Source organism: Lactuca virosa, chromosome 4 (genome assembly GCF_052849685.1).
Source record: "Lactuca virosa cultivar CGN04683 chromosome 4, Lactuca_virosa_CGN04683_v6, whole genome shotgun sequence".
NCBI lineage: Eukaryota > Viridiplantae > Streptophyta > Magnoliopsida > Asterales > Asteraceae > Lactuca > Lactuca virosa.
Window position 1 is genome coordinate 344973891 of NC_136429.1, and position 16555 is coordinate 344990445.

Genomic DNA, 16555 nt, shown 5'->3' on the forward strand with positions numbered 1-16555 from the left:
GTGATGGCTCATACAATGTCACTAGTTTATGGTTGGTTTATGAATATATGTTTTATGCTTTGTGATGTTTATTTTTGTGTTTATATTATGCATGTTTGTAAAATAAGATTTTAAAATGATAGATAATATTTTAAAAATAAAATGATCACATGTAGTTTAGTTTTAATAAAATTTGTTTTTTACATAAGACGTAACAAATTGTGGTTTTAAAATAAAAACATTTTTTTATAAAACTTTAATAATGACAAATTTTGACGATTAAAGTTCATAAGTTTAAAATTGAGAATTTAAAGACTTATTAAACTACAAACGTTATCCAATGAAAGAAAAGTTTTGTTAAAATGTATATAAATGTTTATTTAGCGCTCAAACTACAAAACTTCATACAATATACTAAATTCAAAATTTGTCTGCGTCGATTATATAAAATTGGATTTTGTAAAAGAAGCATTTAAATAAAATGTGATTTTACTAAAAGTATACAATGGCTTATTGGATGTATGTAATAACCATGATGTCATATATATTTTAAACAAGAATTATAAAAACGCTAAAAGACCCCTTATTAAAATGCAAAAACACTCACATGTCACATGTATAAGCTAGTGCAATAAAGGTCACCTAAACTGCTAGTGTTATTTTTTAATGGGCGATGTGTATTCCTGATTTCTATAAACAGTTTATAGGCCAATTACACTTTCTCCTCACATTGGATGATTTGATCGGTAAACTTTTGTTATAAAGGTCACCTAAGAAAAAGAGGTCTGAGTAATAGATGGGATCAAAAATTTCTGTCAATGTAATTTTTTAGCAATCTCATAATGCTAATAATTATATATTAGAATATAATTGATAATCGTTATTGATATGTGCATATTTAACCACATATTTAATGCATAATTCTAATACTTTTAGCTACAATTATATTTATTTTTGGGACAAAAGATACTTATTATGTTTAAATTTTTTTTTGTAGCAGCGAATATTTACTTGGGATAAAAAAGAAGCATACGAGGAGCTGGAAACAGGAAAACTGGAGTTGGAACAAGAATAAGACAAAAGAAGACATGAAAACTAAAGACCGCATAGTGGTGATCTCCAACACGACGTGGTGAAAAGAAGATTTGCGACCATCAAAGCTGAGTTGGAGAATACGAGATTTACTCGAGGACCATGTCGCGGTGGCGGTTAACCACGACTTGGTGATCAAAATTTGGCAACTATAAAATCTCGAACATTTGGTCGAATCAAGAGGCTAACAACCGGTTTTCTAAGGAGAGTTATTACTGAAAACCCTTGGAAACTCAGAAGAAGACCGAAAATCAAGTGGAGCTCAACGATTGAAGAAGATTAAGAAGATTTCTACATTGATCTAGTTGGTTTGCTAACCATTACTTACGTCTAGCTTAATTTACTTGGATCTTATGTGTTTTTCTGCTACAATGAGAGGCTAAAACCCTTTTACTTCTGCTTGCTGAAGTGAACCTAATCAATATCTGTTGATTTTGATTATTGGATGATTATTATTGATTTTACTTGTGTTTGATAATTTAAACCCTAGTATGTTTTAGTTCTAGTTCATATTGCTTATAAATCAGATTTTGTGGGATAATTGATCTTATTAATTGCATGAATTTGTCTCCAAATTATTTATGATCATTAAATAATTAGAGCTAAGATTAATCACATCTTAGATTAAGTAATTAAAGCTAGTAATTTTAACTGTGTTAGAGAGAATAATCTTAAATTGTGCTTGGTTGCTTAACTTGATCATAGGAAAGAAAATTTTATCATTCATAGTCCAATTTGTGCTTCTTATCAATTTGGTGTTTAACTTATGTGTGTTTATTGCTTGGTAATTCATAAATCGGTAAGCCTAGATAATTGATCATAATATTTAGTAACAAATTGGTAATCAATATAATCTATCCATTAGAAATCAAGCATAGGAGAAGGTGAAATCGAATATAAGCAGAAGTATTCTTTTAATTCTTGAAGGTACTTTGTTTTATTTGATTGTTTAATTGTTAGTTGATAGTAACTTCTTATGATCATGAAAAATTAGTAAAAACCCCAAATCATAGTTTGTTTCTTACTTTAATTAGAAGTAGTTATTTTATTTAATTGAATTTCGTTCCCTGTGTTCGACACCCGACTTACATGAGCTATTATGTAATCTTCCTAGTACACTTCCTATAAGTGCATAGTTAGTAAAACTTTGTTAGGTTATAAATTTAAAGCTAGAATGGTATTAATTGAGCAAATCAAGTTTTTGTCGCTGTTGTTGGGGAACGACTTATTTGATTTATAGTTTAATTGCTTTTAGTTATTCGATCCTTTTTGTGCGGTAAAATATGCAAAAAATTATTTTTCTGCATTTGTTTTTTTTGAACAATAACGACGTCGTGGTCCTATTAATCACAACGTGGTCTCGTCTTAATTAATTTTTACTTTAGTAATTTTTATTTGTTTTAAGCGTTTTTGTTTTTTTTTTTGTTTTTATTGCAGTAATTTATGACCGGATGATCTAAAACTCCAATAGTTCCACCACTTCAAGATCCAGAATCAGCTTTTCACAAAATGAAGAACAAGAAAGTCAACGAGCCAATAAGCACTTTTCAATCGTAAAAATGATTTAAAAGTTTCGAGAGGACGCCTGATAAGAAGGGAATTGGATACGAGCCAAAATCATCCACCGAAGAAAGTTCAGACGAACATATAAAAAGCGAGGTTGAAGAGATGGTGGATATCATGAGAATAACTATGGGGGATTACAAGAAAAGGGTATGTGAAGATAATGGACCAGGTCTTGTACAACCTGAGATACCAGCCGAAAGAAGTTTTGAGCTCAAAGGGCATATTCTATCAATGCTCAAGGACATACCTTTCACCGGGAAAGAGTATAAAGATGCATTTAAGCATATTGACGAAGTAAAGTACATTGCAAACTACTTCAATGTTCCTAACGTTCCAAGAGAATCTGTGTTACTTAGGATGCTTCCGGTAACATTTAACGGTGAAGCCAAGGTTTGGTTGAAGTGACTCACGCTCGAATCCATTACTACGTGGACAAATCTTTGTGATGCTTTCATTGAGCAATTTAGTCCACCTTCAAAGATTTCAAAGCTCAAAAAGAAGATTGCTAATTTTCAACAAGAGGTTGGAGAATCTTTATATGAAGCATGGGAGAGATATAAGGGCTTGCTTAGAAGTTTTCCTCAACATGATCTTAATATCGAACAAAAAGTGTCCATTTTCTATGATGGAGTGAATGTCACAACTAGTCAACTTCTTGACTCCCAAGGACCAATGACAAAGAAGGAACCGACCACTATCAAAGAGTTGATTGAAGAGTTTGCAAAGCACTCACGTGAGTACCATAACCCACGAGAGGATGTTACTAGAGGTAAAGGAGATGGAGGGAACGAGAACATGGATGCGGTTTTAGCAAAGTTAGAGAATGTGGATAGGAGGATTACAATGATGGATCAATCAATCCATGCAATAAGAGTTGGGTGTGAAAATTATGGCGGGTCACACTTCACTAAGGATTGTGATCTAGATGAGAATGGTAATCGAAAAGCACAAGTTTGCTACTCGATTGGTTATTGATTTGATGAAGATTGGAGGAAGCCCAAAAAAGGGTGGTTGCCATATGAAGGTACAAGAAGCAAAAGGATGAAAAGTTTAGACAAACTGGACGAGGTTTCTAACAAAAAGAGCAACAACCACCCGAAAAGAAGATGGATTTTAGTCGGTATCTCATGGGTTTATGGAAGCATCTGAAAAAAGGTATGATGTTACTGATGCTAATGTGAGAAATCATCAAGTTTCCATCAAGAACATAGAGACTCAATTGGACAGTTAACAACACTTGTTAATGAGGAATTACCACCTCGAAATCAAGAACCAAAATCACAACCTCATGTAATGGAAATTTACACGGAAGAAGAAATTCATTCTGAGCCATTTATGATCCATGAAATAGCTACTACCCAGCCAAATTCTTATTTGGAAGAAGAGAAGCCCTATGCTAACAGAGCAAAACGTGAGTCGTATTCTGATGATTCACCATGTCATGGTCACAGGAGGACAAAAGATTTTCACCTCTTATTTCATATCAGCCTTCTTTTCCATTCCCATCTCAAGCACTCAATCATTCTCTGGAGCCGAAATAGAAGATGTTTATAGAACATGTGCTCTCACTCTCGATAAACGCCCCATTCCTCAAATCCATGGCTAAGCTTCCAAAGTTTGCAAAAGATGTTATGACTAATTGGAAGGAGTTGGAAAAGGCATCAACCATAGTGCTAAATGAGTTATGTTTAGCTGTGGTCATCAATCAGTTACCAATCAAAATGGGAGACCCAGGCCAACTTAATTTTCCTTGTGAATTTGACAGTTCTACTTCTATAAATGGTTTTGCCGATTCGGGGGCAAGCATTAATATTATGCCATATTCTTTCTATAAGAAGCTCAGTCTACCAAGGCTCCAAGACACGAAGATGACACTTAGAATGAAGGATCACACAATCACTATCCGACATGGAATTATTAAAGATTTTTTAGTAAAGGTGGGAAATTTTGTTTTTCCATTTGACTTTGTGGTTCTCGACATGAAGGAAGATGAAGACCTTCCCATCATTTTAGGAAGACCATTCTTGAGTATCGCTAGAGCTCTTCTTGACATCCATAAGTCAAAACTTACACTTCATGTGGAAGATAAAGCAATTACTTTCGAAATGAGTCCAAAAGTGAATCATGAAAAGCCAAGAGATGAAGTGTTAAAGATGGATGATATGGAAGAAAATTTTGGTGAGCTGGTTGAAACTGAAAAGATGACGTAAGAAGAGTTGAAGGTTTGGGAGAAGTCTCATGTTGAAAATGTCAAATGTTCTAAACCAATATCTTTGATTCCTATGACATTTGAGATGATTGAATTTGCTACACCCAAGGCTCAAGTGGAAGAGGCAAGTGATGAAGTGGAAGATGATTCCATGACGAAGTTGAAATAACTGATGAGCACATGTGTGGGGAATTAAAGGAGTCTACAATGGTGATAATGGAGTTAGACTTGGAAGGTCCTAAAGAAGATGACTAGAAGAGTGCAAAGGTGAAAAAGCAAGGCAACGGGGTAAAGCGCAAACATGAAGAAGGTAATAATCAAAAGAAGAAAGAGAATTCAAAGAAAACATACATTCGAAGGGTTCAAACATACAAGCGTAAGTGGAAAGAGAAAAAGGAGAAAAGGGAGATCCCACTCCCAACCGCAACAACGTAGTGTGGTAAGGAGTCCGGCTCACGACCCCTAAAAAAGAATCACTTTTCGGGAAGAAACCCTATTTTTAAGAGTTTGCATTTTCTTTTCCTTTTCTTTTTAGTTTTTAGTTTTTATTTTTGGTCTCGGTTAACCAAATGATCATGTGTTTATCTAGTCTTTTGATCTTATTTTGTAGCATGAAAAGGAAAAAAAATTCATGAAGCAGTGAAGGAGCTTAATGGATGAAGAAGCCATGAGATTCTTGAAGATTACAATTGAAGACCATGTTTTTGAATAACTGTGGGGTTCCCACTTAATTGACACATAATTTTGAAGAATTTTACAGAAAGAAAAGGTCGGGAATGGTCCTAAGCCATTAATAAGAAAGAATACATTATTTTATCTCTTAAAGACGTTCTGAGAAGGCACCACGGCGTGGCCATCATAACCATGTCATGGGTTTCGATTTTATCACGACTGCATCTAACCTGACACCACGACGTTACATCACTATACCACGCCATGTCAGTCTTATTTTTCTCGATCAATACGACTATTTGCTCTACACCACGATGTGGCCTTGCTTTCCTACATCGTGGCAGAGGTTCAAAACTCTTTTTGAAGATGGTTCTTTGATTTATATTGATCCGACATATTTACATTCATAAGAAGGAGGTACAGAAGTATTGTTTCTAGTAATTTTACGAGATGTCCAAGCTTTACCACACAAGTTGCAGAATTTGATCTCACCACTACTATCCCAGGGGAGTCTGTTCCAATTTCTCCTTTTTAATTTATGTTATTTTATTGTTTTAGTGTGCAATGGGGAGATTGCTTTAATTAAGTGTGGGGTAGGGGTTGAATTTCGGAATGAAAGCATTCTGATTTTAAAAAAATGATTAGGATTTAAAAAATTATTAGAAAGATTTGAAACAATAATCTAAAATTGAATTTAGTTAAAATATTGTTGTGTTGAGACCTAGGTTGCTAGTGTTGCGTGGGACGATCTGATGCGAGTTTTAATGTTTATTTGAGCCAAAATATCTAGTGTATTTGTGGCTTTCCTATCCTAGTGAAATCATAGAACAAAAACACGACGTTTCTTAGTTTGAGGGCCACAATATATTTAGCATCGTGTACCATAAATGTATCCTTTTAAGCTTATGTAGTCATTGCATTTTAGATTAATACCTTTAACCTATAAGGGTTGAATTTAAGTTCCATTGCTTAAGAATATGTTTTTTCTTTTTAGGATTTTTAGTTTTGAGTGAAAATAGTAAGAAAATAAAAAAAAATTGAAAAACAAGAAAAAAATTGAAAAGAAAAAAAAAAAAGTTGCAAAAGTTTGTGAATAAGAGTCTACAAAGCCATGAAGATCAAGAAATATCTTGAAGAAAAGCTCCAAATTATCGAAGACTCGAGAATAAGGAAATTCGCCAAGTTACTATTTATTGTAATTTTTTATTTTCTAGATTATTTTTTCTATATGTATGTTTGGGGGCTTAACCAAAAATTACCCTGAGTTTAAGAAATATTTTCGAGGATATATTCGGAGGGATGCATAAAATGAGTGTTGTTAAAAAAAAGTGGGGAAGTGTTTATGAAGATTGAGAGTATTTAGGATTGGGGAATTTTGTCACACCCCCAACCCAAAACGGTGGAAACGTTCAGGCGTGGAGAACGTCATGTATAGTATCACAACAATTGCATCATAGTAATCAAAGTAAACACAACCATTACATTGAATTAGTAAAATATTTACATCTGCTTGATACATAGTTTGTATATATCCAAAAGTATATAAAAGACGAGACACTATAAGCTCCGTCTTCTCAAAAGCCTGCTCAAGTACCTGTCTACTGATTTCCTGAGAATACAAGCGGTTTTGAAAAGAGTATCAGCATTAAAGCTGGTGAGTTCATAAGCCTGTTTTTGTAATGAAATCCTGTCTGTGGATCTATAAAATATTTACATGTTCTCAAGAAAATCCAATATTTTCCTTAGTGAAAGTGTGATAATACCAGTTCCTTGTATGACCACTTAGTTCATCCTAGCCACGTATAAACCAATATCGAACAGACAGTTGATTATGTGGATATGCCCTAAGCCCACAACCAAACAAGGAACAGGAAATGAGGCGGAAACCACACATTCCACAGTCTATCAGATATCCTTCATACATAACCCAGATGCAAAAACTAAAGAATTATAGAATTAACTATGAATATTTGTTACTGTATCCTGTTGTAGTATAAGAAAAATGTTAGTTTGTATGCTTGGTTACTACCAGATGTATTGTTTCTTTATGAAAACTTTTGTGTAGAACGTTCTGTATGAGAAACCCTGGCTGCCACCAGTAAGTATAGTAGTTGTATTACTTAAAGTAAAACCATGTATTCAAATTCCCTGGAATCCTCCACTTGTAATGTATGATAGTTCTATTAATGAAAATAAAACTAATTGAAGAAATGAATTCCGTAAACAAATTATTAGTTTATACTATTCTGAGTTCGTATAACCATGCTTAATATGACCTAGTGACCCCTACGACGTTCTTCAAGTGTGGGATGTTATGACATTTGTCACCCTAGGCATGCCTGCCTAACTGTAGCTAGCAGTTCAGGTGTGGGATTGTTAGTCCCGAATAGATCTATTCACAAATATCACGCTCTCCCTCCAGGAGACTCTGGTTATACTGTGTTAGGATTTAGTTCCGTACCCCGAAGGGTACAAATTGAGGTAGTGCCTCACAACCCTGTATTAACTAGTTTGCGTGTAGTTTTGTATCGTTCTCTTGTACTTGAAATCGTATGTATACTTTATAGAGTAATAATAATTATACATAAATAATTATTTAGTATGATACTCTTGTATTCAGAAAGTAGTAATGTATACCATAAACTATATATGTCATAGTTTAAATGATTGCTAATGTATAATCCTGAGATGATAAAACTGTGTATTGAAATCCCAAACTATACCTATTATAGTTTGCATGTGTGTTAAGTACTCGGTTCATGTATTGTTCTAAAAACTATGCAATTTATAGTTATGAGTTGAAAAATTCCCTTATGCTCAGCATGTTCCAAAAGGGATAAAATATCTAAATACTTTATAAAATGTGGTGATCTTCTGGTTGTATCAATTGCATAAGTTTTAGTCTTGTTGAAATTTTGTGTATATAGTTCACAAAAGCAATTTGTGTTTGGCTTGTATTCCCCCCCCCCCCTTGAAAACGTTAAAATAGAGAAAGCGTAGGGGTATGAACTCACAGTTGGTTGCGTGTATGTGCCGGACAACGAGCTTGGAAACGAGGAACCTCGAGTTTGTTGTACGCGAAGTTAACGAAATCCTAATAATAATTAAACAAATATTTGCATTTAAATTAGCAAATCCATTAGTTAAAGTGTTATAAAAACACTTGTTTTTGGTTAAGGAATGTTACCAAGGCTCGATCGAGGTAGAAAAGTGGGTTTTCAGCCAAGATTTCGGATGGGGCTGATTGCGGCCGTGAAAGGACTACGACCGTGAACTGTTCTCAGCCGTGAACGGTTCTCTTCTTTTATAGGGTTTACGGTCTTTGAGTGGTTCACGGCCTGTTCTTGGTGAAATATGAAGATTTGAAGGGTTTGAGGCCGTGAACTGAAGAATGAGGGGTGTTTGATTTGATGAAAGGATGAACGTTTGATGCTCCAAAACAAGTTCTAGGGAGGATTGAGTGAAAGATGAAGAGAAAACTTGAGTTTTCGGTTGTTGTTTTTAGAGAGAGAGAGAGTAGTGTTTACATACAGAAGAGTAATAATGAGGGTGAACACTCGTATATATAGGCTGGGTTCATGGTCGGTGGTGGGGTCCACCCAGCCCTTCACGGTTTACGGTCGTGAACACGATTGCGTCCGTAAACACTGGGTTGCTCGAGACTTGGCTAATTTTCGAAGAAAAACTTGATTTTTCGCACGATTTTAGACCTGACACTTATATAAATTTTATTTATATGATCTAAGTTGCTTTCAACCCTTACAAGTTTGACAAAATAAATAAAATCCGAAATTTTATTTAACGGGATTTGACTTTCGTTGACTGAAAAAGGTTCGGGTTGTCACATCATCCCCCCGATAGAGGGAATTTCGTCCCGAAATTCTAAAATGAATACAATTATGGCTTACAGAAAAAGATGTGGATACTTCTATTTCATTTGGTCTTCATGCTCCCAAGTGAATTCAGGTCCCCACTTGGCATTCTAGCGAACCTTCATTATCGGGATGCGACTTTGTTTCGTTCGTTTGACTTCCATATCCATAATTTTGACTGGCTCTTCCACGAAGTTAAAAATCACATTGACGTCGATTTCATCGAGTGGAATTACAAGAGTCTCGTCGGATAGACACTTTTTGAGGTTTGACACGTGGAAGACGGGATGTACGTTGCTAAGCTCTTGGGGTAAACGGAGTTTGTAAGCTACGGGGCCGATCCTGGAGAGGATCTTGAAAGGCCCAATGTATCTTAGATTTAGCTTTCCACGCTTTCCGAAGCGTATCATGCATTTCCAGGGTGAGACCTTTAATAGGACGCGGTCATCAATCTGGAACTCCAAAGGTTTTCGTCTTTTGTCGGCGTAGCTCTTTTGTCTATCTCTTGAAGCCTTTAGTCGTTCTCGGATTTGTACGATCTTTTCTGTGGTTTCTCGAATGATTTCTCGGCCAGTGAGAGTGCTATCAGGGACTTGACCTTTGAATAGCTGCGTGTCACCCACCTCAGCCCAACATAGAGGAGATCTGCACTTACGGCCATAGAGGGCTTCGAAAGGAGCAGCCTTGATGCTAGTGTGATAGTTGTTGTTGTAAGAGAACTCGACCAATGGAAAATGGGTATCCCACGACTTACCAAAGTCGATAACGCACGCTCTCATCATGTCTTCTAGGGTTTGAATGGTTCGCTCACTCTGCCCATCGGTCTGTGGATGGTAAGTTGTGCTCATATCCAGCTTAGTTCCAAAAGCCTTCTACAAAGACTGCCAAAATCTCGAGGTGGATCTGCTATCTCGATCAGAGATAATGGACATAGGCACACCACGCAGTCGAACTATCTCTTGGATGTAGATTCGGGTCAGTCTCTCCATCTTGTATGTTTCTTTGATTTGCAGGAAGTGGGCAGACTTAGTCAATCTGTCGACGATTACCCAGATAGTGTCATGGCCACTCGGGGTCTTGGGCAGTTTGGGAATGAAGTCCATTGTGATTCGTTCCCACTTCCACTCAGGTAGTTCTGGCTGTTGAAGTAGACCTGAGGGCTTTTGATACTCCACCTTCACCTTGGCGCAAGTCAGGCACTTGGCCACGAAGGTAGCAATTTCTGCTTTCATGTTTGGCCACCAATATAGCTTTTTGAGATCCACATACATGTATATGAACCTGGGTGAACAGAATATCGAGTTTTATGGGCTTCATTCATGACCACATCTCTGTACCCACCGAACCTTGGTGTCCAGATCCGGTTCACGAAATAACAAACCATGTCACCCTTGATTTCTAAGTTCTTTTCCATTCCCCTCAAGCCTTCATCCATCATGTTATCTGGTTTCAAGGCTTCCAGCTGAGCCTCTCTGATTTGTGTGGACATATGGGAATGGATGGTCATTATAAGTGCCATCACTCTGTGAACTGAATACTCTTTCCGACTGAGGGCGTTTGTTACCACATTGGCCTTGCCAAGATGATAGCAAATTTGACACTCGTAATCATTGAGTAGCTCTACCCATCGTCGTTTCCTCATATTAAGTTCTTTTTGGTCAAAGATATGTTGTAGGCTTTTATGGTCGGTGAAGATAGTGCACTTGGTACCGTAAAGGTAATGTTTAAAGATTTTTAGCGCAAATACCACTGCTTCCAACTCAAGATGGTGAGTAGTATAATTGACTTCGTGTGCTTTCAACTGTCTCGAGGAATATGCAATGAATTTTCCTCGCTGCATGAGCACACAGCCTAGCCCCTGATTGGATGCATCGCAGTAGACCACAAAGTCCTCCGTCCCATCTGGAAGAGACAAGATAGGTGCGCTGCATAGGACCCGCTTCAATGTTTGGAACGCAGTGTCTTGATTTTCTCCCCAACTAAAGGTTACACCTTTCTGAGTCAGGGCCGTAAGAGGCTTAGCAATTCTGGAGAAATTCTGGATAAACCTGCGATAGTAGCCAAATACATGGAACATAGTCATACTTATTGTCTGCGATAGATGATGCTGGAATCATATATTCCTTTGTTCTCAAGATATCTATGCGGACAAATACATGGAACATAGTCATACTTATTGTCCTGCAATTTTTTACCCGATTTCCGATTCGTCTGACATAGAACATAACTGAACACATCAATTTAGTTCTGACCGGGCCCGACACATAGTCAAAACAAAATCATCCAGGGGCCCAAGATATCGCTTTTAATCCTCTTAGGATAAAAGGAACATATAAACTTCGACATTATATGCTTGTACTAACTACTCATCAAATCATGCACATCGAAACGTTTTATAACATCAAGTTACTGATGCATTTTCATGCCATCAATGCACAACCAATTCGTAGTCAACAACTCATATATTTTGGTTTGAAGATTATATGATATTATCGTCTCACAATTAATCGTGATAAATTCCATGAAGTAATTCAGGTGAGCGCGGGTTGAATCCAATACTTAAATCTTATTTCAGGAGCACTCATGAATGGTGTAGCAAATTTTTGCTATGTCTGACGCCTTAGACAATCTACAAGCCAACTCATGACAGTCTAGCCTCATTACCTACTTCCAAAATATGATCGACTGTGGATGGTTTGAATAATCTTATTATTCGGGAAGTCAAAACATGCAAAGTGAAACACAAGAATAATACTATTCCTATATTTAATCACCATACTGATTACACATTATTCATTGTATAAAACACCTTTTATTTAATCACCATACTCATTACACATTATTTATTGTATAATGTTTCGATTTATCAACTAATACTTGAATTAAAACAATAGCTATCCCATGGTCCAAGCATACACACTATGTTTACCTACGTTCCTTACTTTGTGAAATAGATCAATTGTAAACATTTCCAACGATACTCATTTCACAATTCCAAATCCTTATTGTAAGTGTAAGAATACCAAGTTCTTGCCACTTACTATAATTTGTTAGATTCTAAACTTATATGCAGTGATCCTTATGTACACAAGTCAGAGAGACTTTTTCAATTACAAAAATTTCCATTTGAGATTGTTACAAGACAATTCCATAGATCCGAAGTCTCATATTCAAAGCACATTCCTTTGAATATCCTTCTTGCATAAAAGTTTCTAACTTTCTCATAGATTCTTGATATCCAACTCCCATTATGGAAACATTTCCATATTTTCCATATGACAACTCATTGTTAATAGAATCCTGTCTATTCATAATAATGTCAATATGGTCCATCCATTACTATACTTCCAACTATCCTTAAGCGACCAATCCTGGGCGAACCTTAGATTGTCCTTGACAGTTGTTTAACCACTTTAGTCATATCCGGTTCTAGTCCTTTTTCCCTCTTAATGCCCTAGGCATTTGGAAAATTAGAACACATGAATATTATAGCATATGCAATCGATCCTATACCGGAAGCATAAGGGATACGATTCATAATGTCTTACATAAAGACATGATACTTGACCAGTCTTTTGCTATAATATTTCCATATATAGAATTTCCAATGTTGAGGCATTTCAACCTGGTATTCATATAAATCCTTGACTAAATTTGATTAAAATCTCAATCTAAACTTTTTAGAATTGAAATGAAGTATATGTTCCTCTCCTTTAATTATAGCAAAACAACTTTTCAACCCTGCAACTTTGCAAATTGAAAACTTTTTTTTTTCTATAATTAACATTGCTAACTTGCAACACTTACGATAATAATTATGCTCCCACTACCATAACAATTATTTTGTTACTTTCATAACTTTTATGATCCCACTAGCTGTGACATAAATCCAGAAATAAGTTGGACTTCTAGAAATCAATACTTTATTGACTTTCTTACCAAAGTTCAGATTTCTGACACGAGATGCTTCGATAAGCCTTTATCTAAGCTCACACACCTTTTATTATAAATCTCATATGTGTGTCTAAACAATCTTAGAACTTACAACAATAAATCTCAATTGTTTAGACCTTTTGCCATTTCTCACAATTCGAACTATGAAGAGGGATACCGTAGTCATAATCGAATTTGATAATGCAAATATTACAATTTCTAACTATTTAAAATCTACTTAATGAAAGCGTTTCCTCACAATCTGTCACACCCCCGAACCTGGACGGCGGAAACGTCTGGGGGCGGATGACTTCGTGTACAGTATCATAACAATTGAACATAAATGAAGCATAGCAACCAAACATCATACATTAGAAATACACACTTACATAGTTTACATATTGAATCTTGTTCATCAGTTACACAAAAGTAAGAAGTAAAATTTATTGAAGTCGCAGCACTTGATCTTATAGTCGAACTTATTACCTGCTACTGGAATTCCTGAGAATACAAGTCGTTTTGAAAAGCGTCAACTAAAAAGTTGGTGAGTTCATAAGCAATTTTGAATAAAAATGGTTTTTGTACTTGTTTAGAATCGTTCAAGTACTTTAAAAAATATCCGATACTTTCTAAAAAGAAATGGTTTGAAATATTTGTGTCCGATCTTATATTAATGCATGTGTGTTAATGGTTACAAAAATAGAAAGAGAATGATTTCCAGACAACCCGATGTTGTCTGCGATAGATGATGCTGGAATCTCAACCCCCGTGGTTGAGTACCAGTGCGTATAGATTTTCGTTTTATCAAGAAGAAGGTTTCTCGTTTTATCCAAAAAGAAAATAGAGTGGTTTCCCGTAAATCTTATAACGTTAATTCCTCTAAGTGAGTCGTTATAACCATACTAAATAATGACAATTTCGCCTGTCTTTGCGTCTTTGGGACGCCGACGGAACAAGGTATGATTTGTCACCCTAGACTGGCCTAGTATAACTGTAGCGAACAGCTCAGGTGTGGGGCATCACCCCCATATAGATCTATACACAAACTCACGCTCTCTCTCCGGGAGACTTTGGTTATAACTACAGGCTACGTTTGTACACTCATATGGTGCCAAACGAAAAGTCTCACTAGATCCTTAATCAAAGTTTACGCAAAAAAAGAAGAAAAACATATAAAACTAATTCCCAGGCCCAATAAACATGTAAGTGGACCACTAAGGCCCACTATACGTATCTATTATTTCCAGGCTCAAAAGGAATATGAATGTATATCCTGGGCCCAATATACATGTAAAAGGACAACTAAGGCCCACTAAACATGTAAAAAGACAGTAACGCCCATTAAGCATGAAAAAGGACACTAAGACCCACTAAACATGTATATTATTTCCAGGCCCAATAAGGATATGAATATCGTTTTTAACCCATTTGTTATTGTTTTGTTTATTTTAGCTCGATTATTTACAAAATTGATATAAAAAACCCACTTTTTGTAAATATGACGTTCTTGGCCCAATAAACCTCAAATTTGCAATTAAGGCCCAATTATAGAAAAAATAACACTTTAGTCCCCATTTTGTTCAAAACTTGTGTTTATGACTAGTTTGTGGTAAAAATAACATTTTAAACCCATTTTTGTCAAAAATATCATTTTTGGCTTGATTTCTGTGAAATACACATTTTTCTGGTTTTTGGCTTTTCTGACTTAGTTGTTGGAAAATTTGTAGAAAAATCATCATAAGTCGAAATTTGGATTCGTAAATTCTGGAAGTTTGGAAATTTAGTCTACTTTGTTCACAATATTTCTCATAATTTTTATTGGCCTCTAAACAAGTGTGAAATTGCTCACCTTCACAGGTTGGTCCGAAATTATTTCAAATCTGATAGGCAGTTTTGTAAAATTCGCCAAAAATTGTAGAAAACTCGTATGAAAACATAAACATGCACATATACATAGATCTAACACAAAAGCACTTGTATCCTCCCCCAAAAACATTATAAAACCGAAAACGAGGGGGTATGAACTCACCTTGGGGATTTTTGAGATGTAGATAAAGAAGAAGAAGGATCTTTGAACCTAGCTTGAGTTCTTGATGAGATTTGTGTTGTTTTGGTGTTCTAAGAGCATAAACCCGAAAATAAAGTGGATTTTAAGGTAAGATCTTAGCATAAAATGGAGTTACACAACTTAAGTGTGAAGTAAACTTACCAAGATGATAATACTTGATGCAAATCTCTTGAAACCCCACCCCAAGATCACGAAATTTGCAAGAGGAAGTGTGGAGATTTCTTGAAGTTTTGAAAGGGAATTAGGAGTGGAATGAAGTGAGGAGAGTGGTGATGGGGAGGTAGTATGGACGAATTTTAAGGAGAGAAGGGAGGGTGGATGGTGCTTGGAAGTATGATGGACAAAAGTTATTCATTCTAGATGCATGTTGGTTACTTGCATGGATGTATGCCATGTAATATTGAGGTGTCAATTCTAGGTAATTCCTCCCATTTTTTTTTGTTTAGCTACACCCTAACCGGCCCAAGGTTGGCCCAATAAAATTTCCATGGGTTTCCATTTGGCTTGGCCCAATAAAATTCCTATGGGTTTCGATTTGGCTTTAAGGATCGAGTTTCGGGTTTATATGAGATTGTTTCGACCTAAATGTCAATGTATAAAAGTAGAATTTTTAACGACGTTAAAGTTTCGAAGTTCTCTAGATGAGATGTTGTAAGGTTGCCCAAGGAGGTTATATTGTACAGGAATTCACATTTTAACCTAATTTTGCTAGTTGTGACACAATCATTTTCATGAATTGTAGAGAAACCTTGTGACACTTAGATTTTTTTTATGGTGTATGTGTTCCTATCCATGTGAATTTGTCATAACCATAATCTTAAGACAAAGTTAGTGACAAATCCAAACTCATATGGTTGAACTTGTTCAATCTTAACTTCTTGCCACCTGGAAGCTCAAGGGCCTACCATTGCTTCCAAGTTGTTATGCAAACAATTGAGAACTCATAGAACTCACATGCATAGTCAACTTCAACTGGAATGGGCACGTAAACTAGAATATGTCAATACGATAGGTTACAAACCTCAAGTCGTGTGCTAGTAATGAACAAAAGGTTGACTCTTGATTAGTTCTTAAAACTATTCAAGATCTTTAAGACTCCCACTAACCTCTTGACATATAAGATTCTCTTTGTCAAGAAACATTACTTGACAAACAAACATTCAA

General features: G+C 35.7%; 1 protein-coding gene and 1 non-coding gene across 2 annotated transcripts; one reads left to right on the plus strand and one right to left on the minus strand.

Moving 5' to 3' along the window:
* Nucleotides 1–3123: 3123 nt before the first annotated feature.
* LOC145110067 (small nucleolar RNA R71) lies at nt 3124–3230 on the minus strand. Its single transcript, XR_013709450.1, has one exon. It is a non-coding gene; the product is annotated as a small nucleolar RNA R71 (small nucleolar RNA).
* A 1005-nt stretch (nt 3231–4235) lies between these two features.
* On the plus strand, nt 4236–4847 carry LOC145106204 (uncharacterized). Its single transcript, XM_079043221.1, has one exon. It carries the CDS (start codon nt 4236–4238, stop codon nt 4845–4847), a length of 612 nt encoding a protein of 203 aa, XP_078899347.1.
* The last annotated feature ends 11708 nt before the right edge of the window (nt 4848–16555 follow it).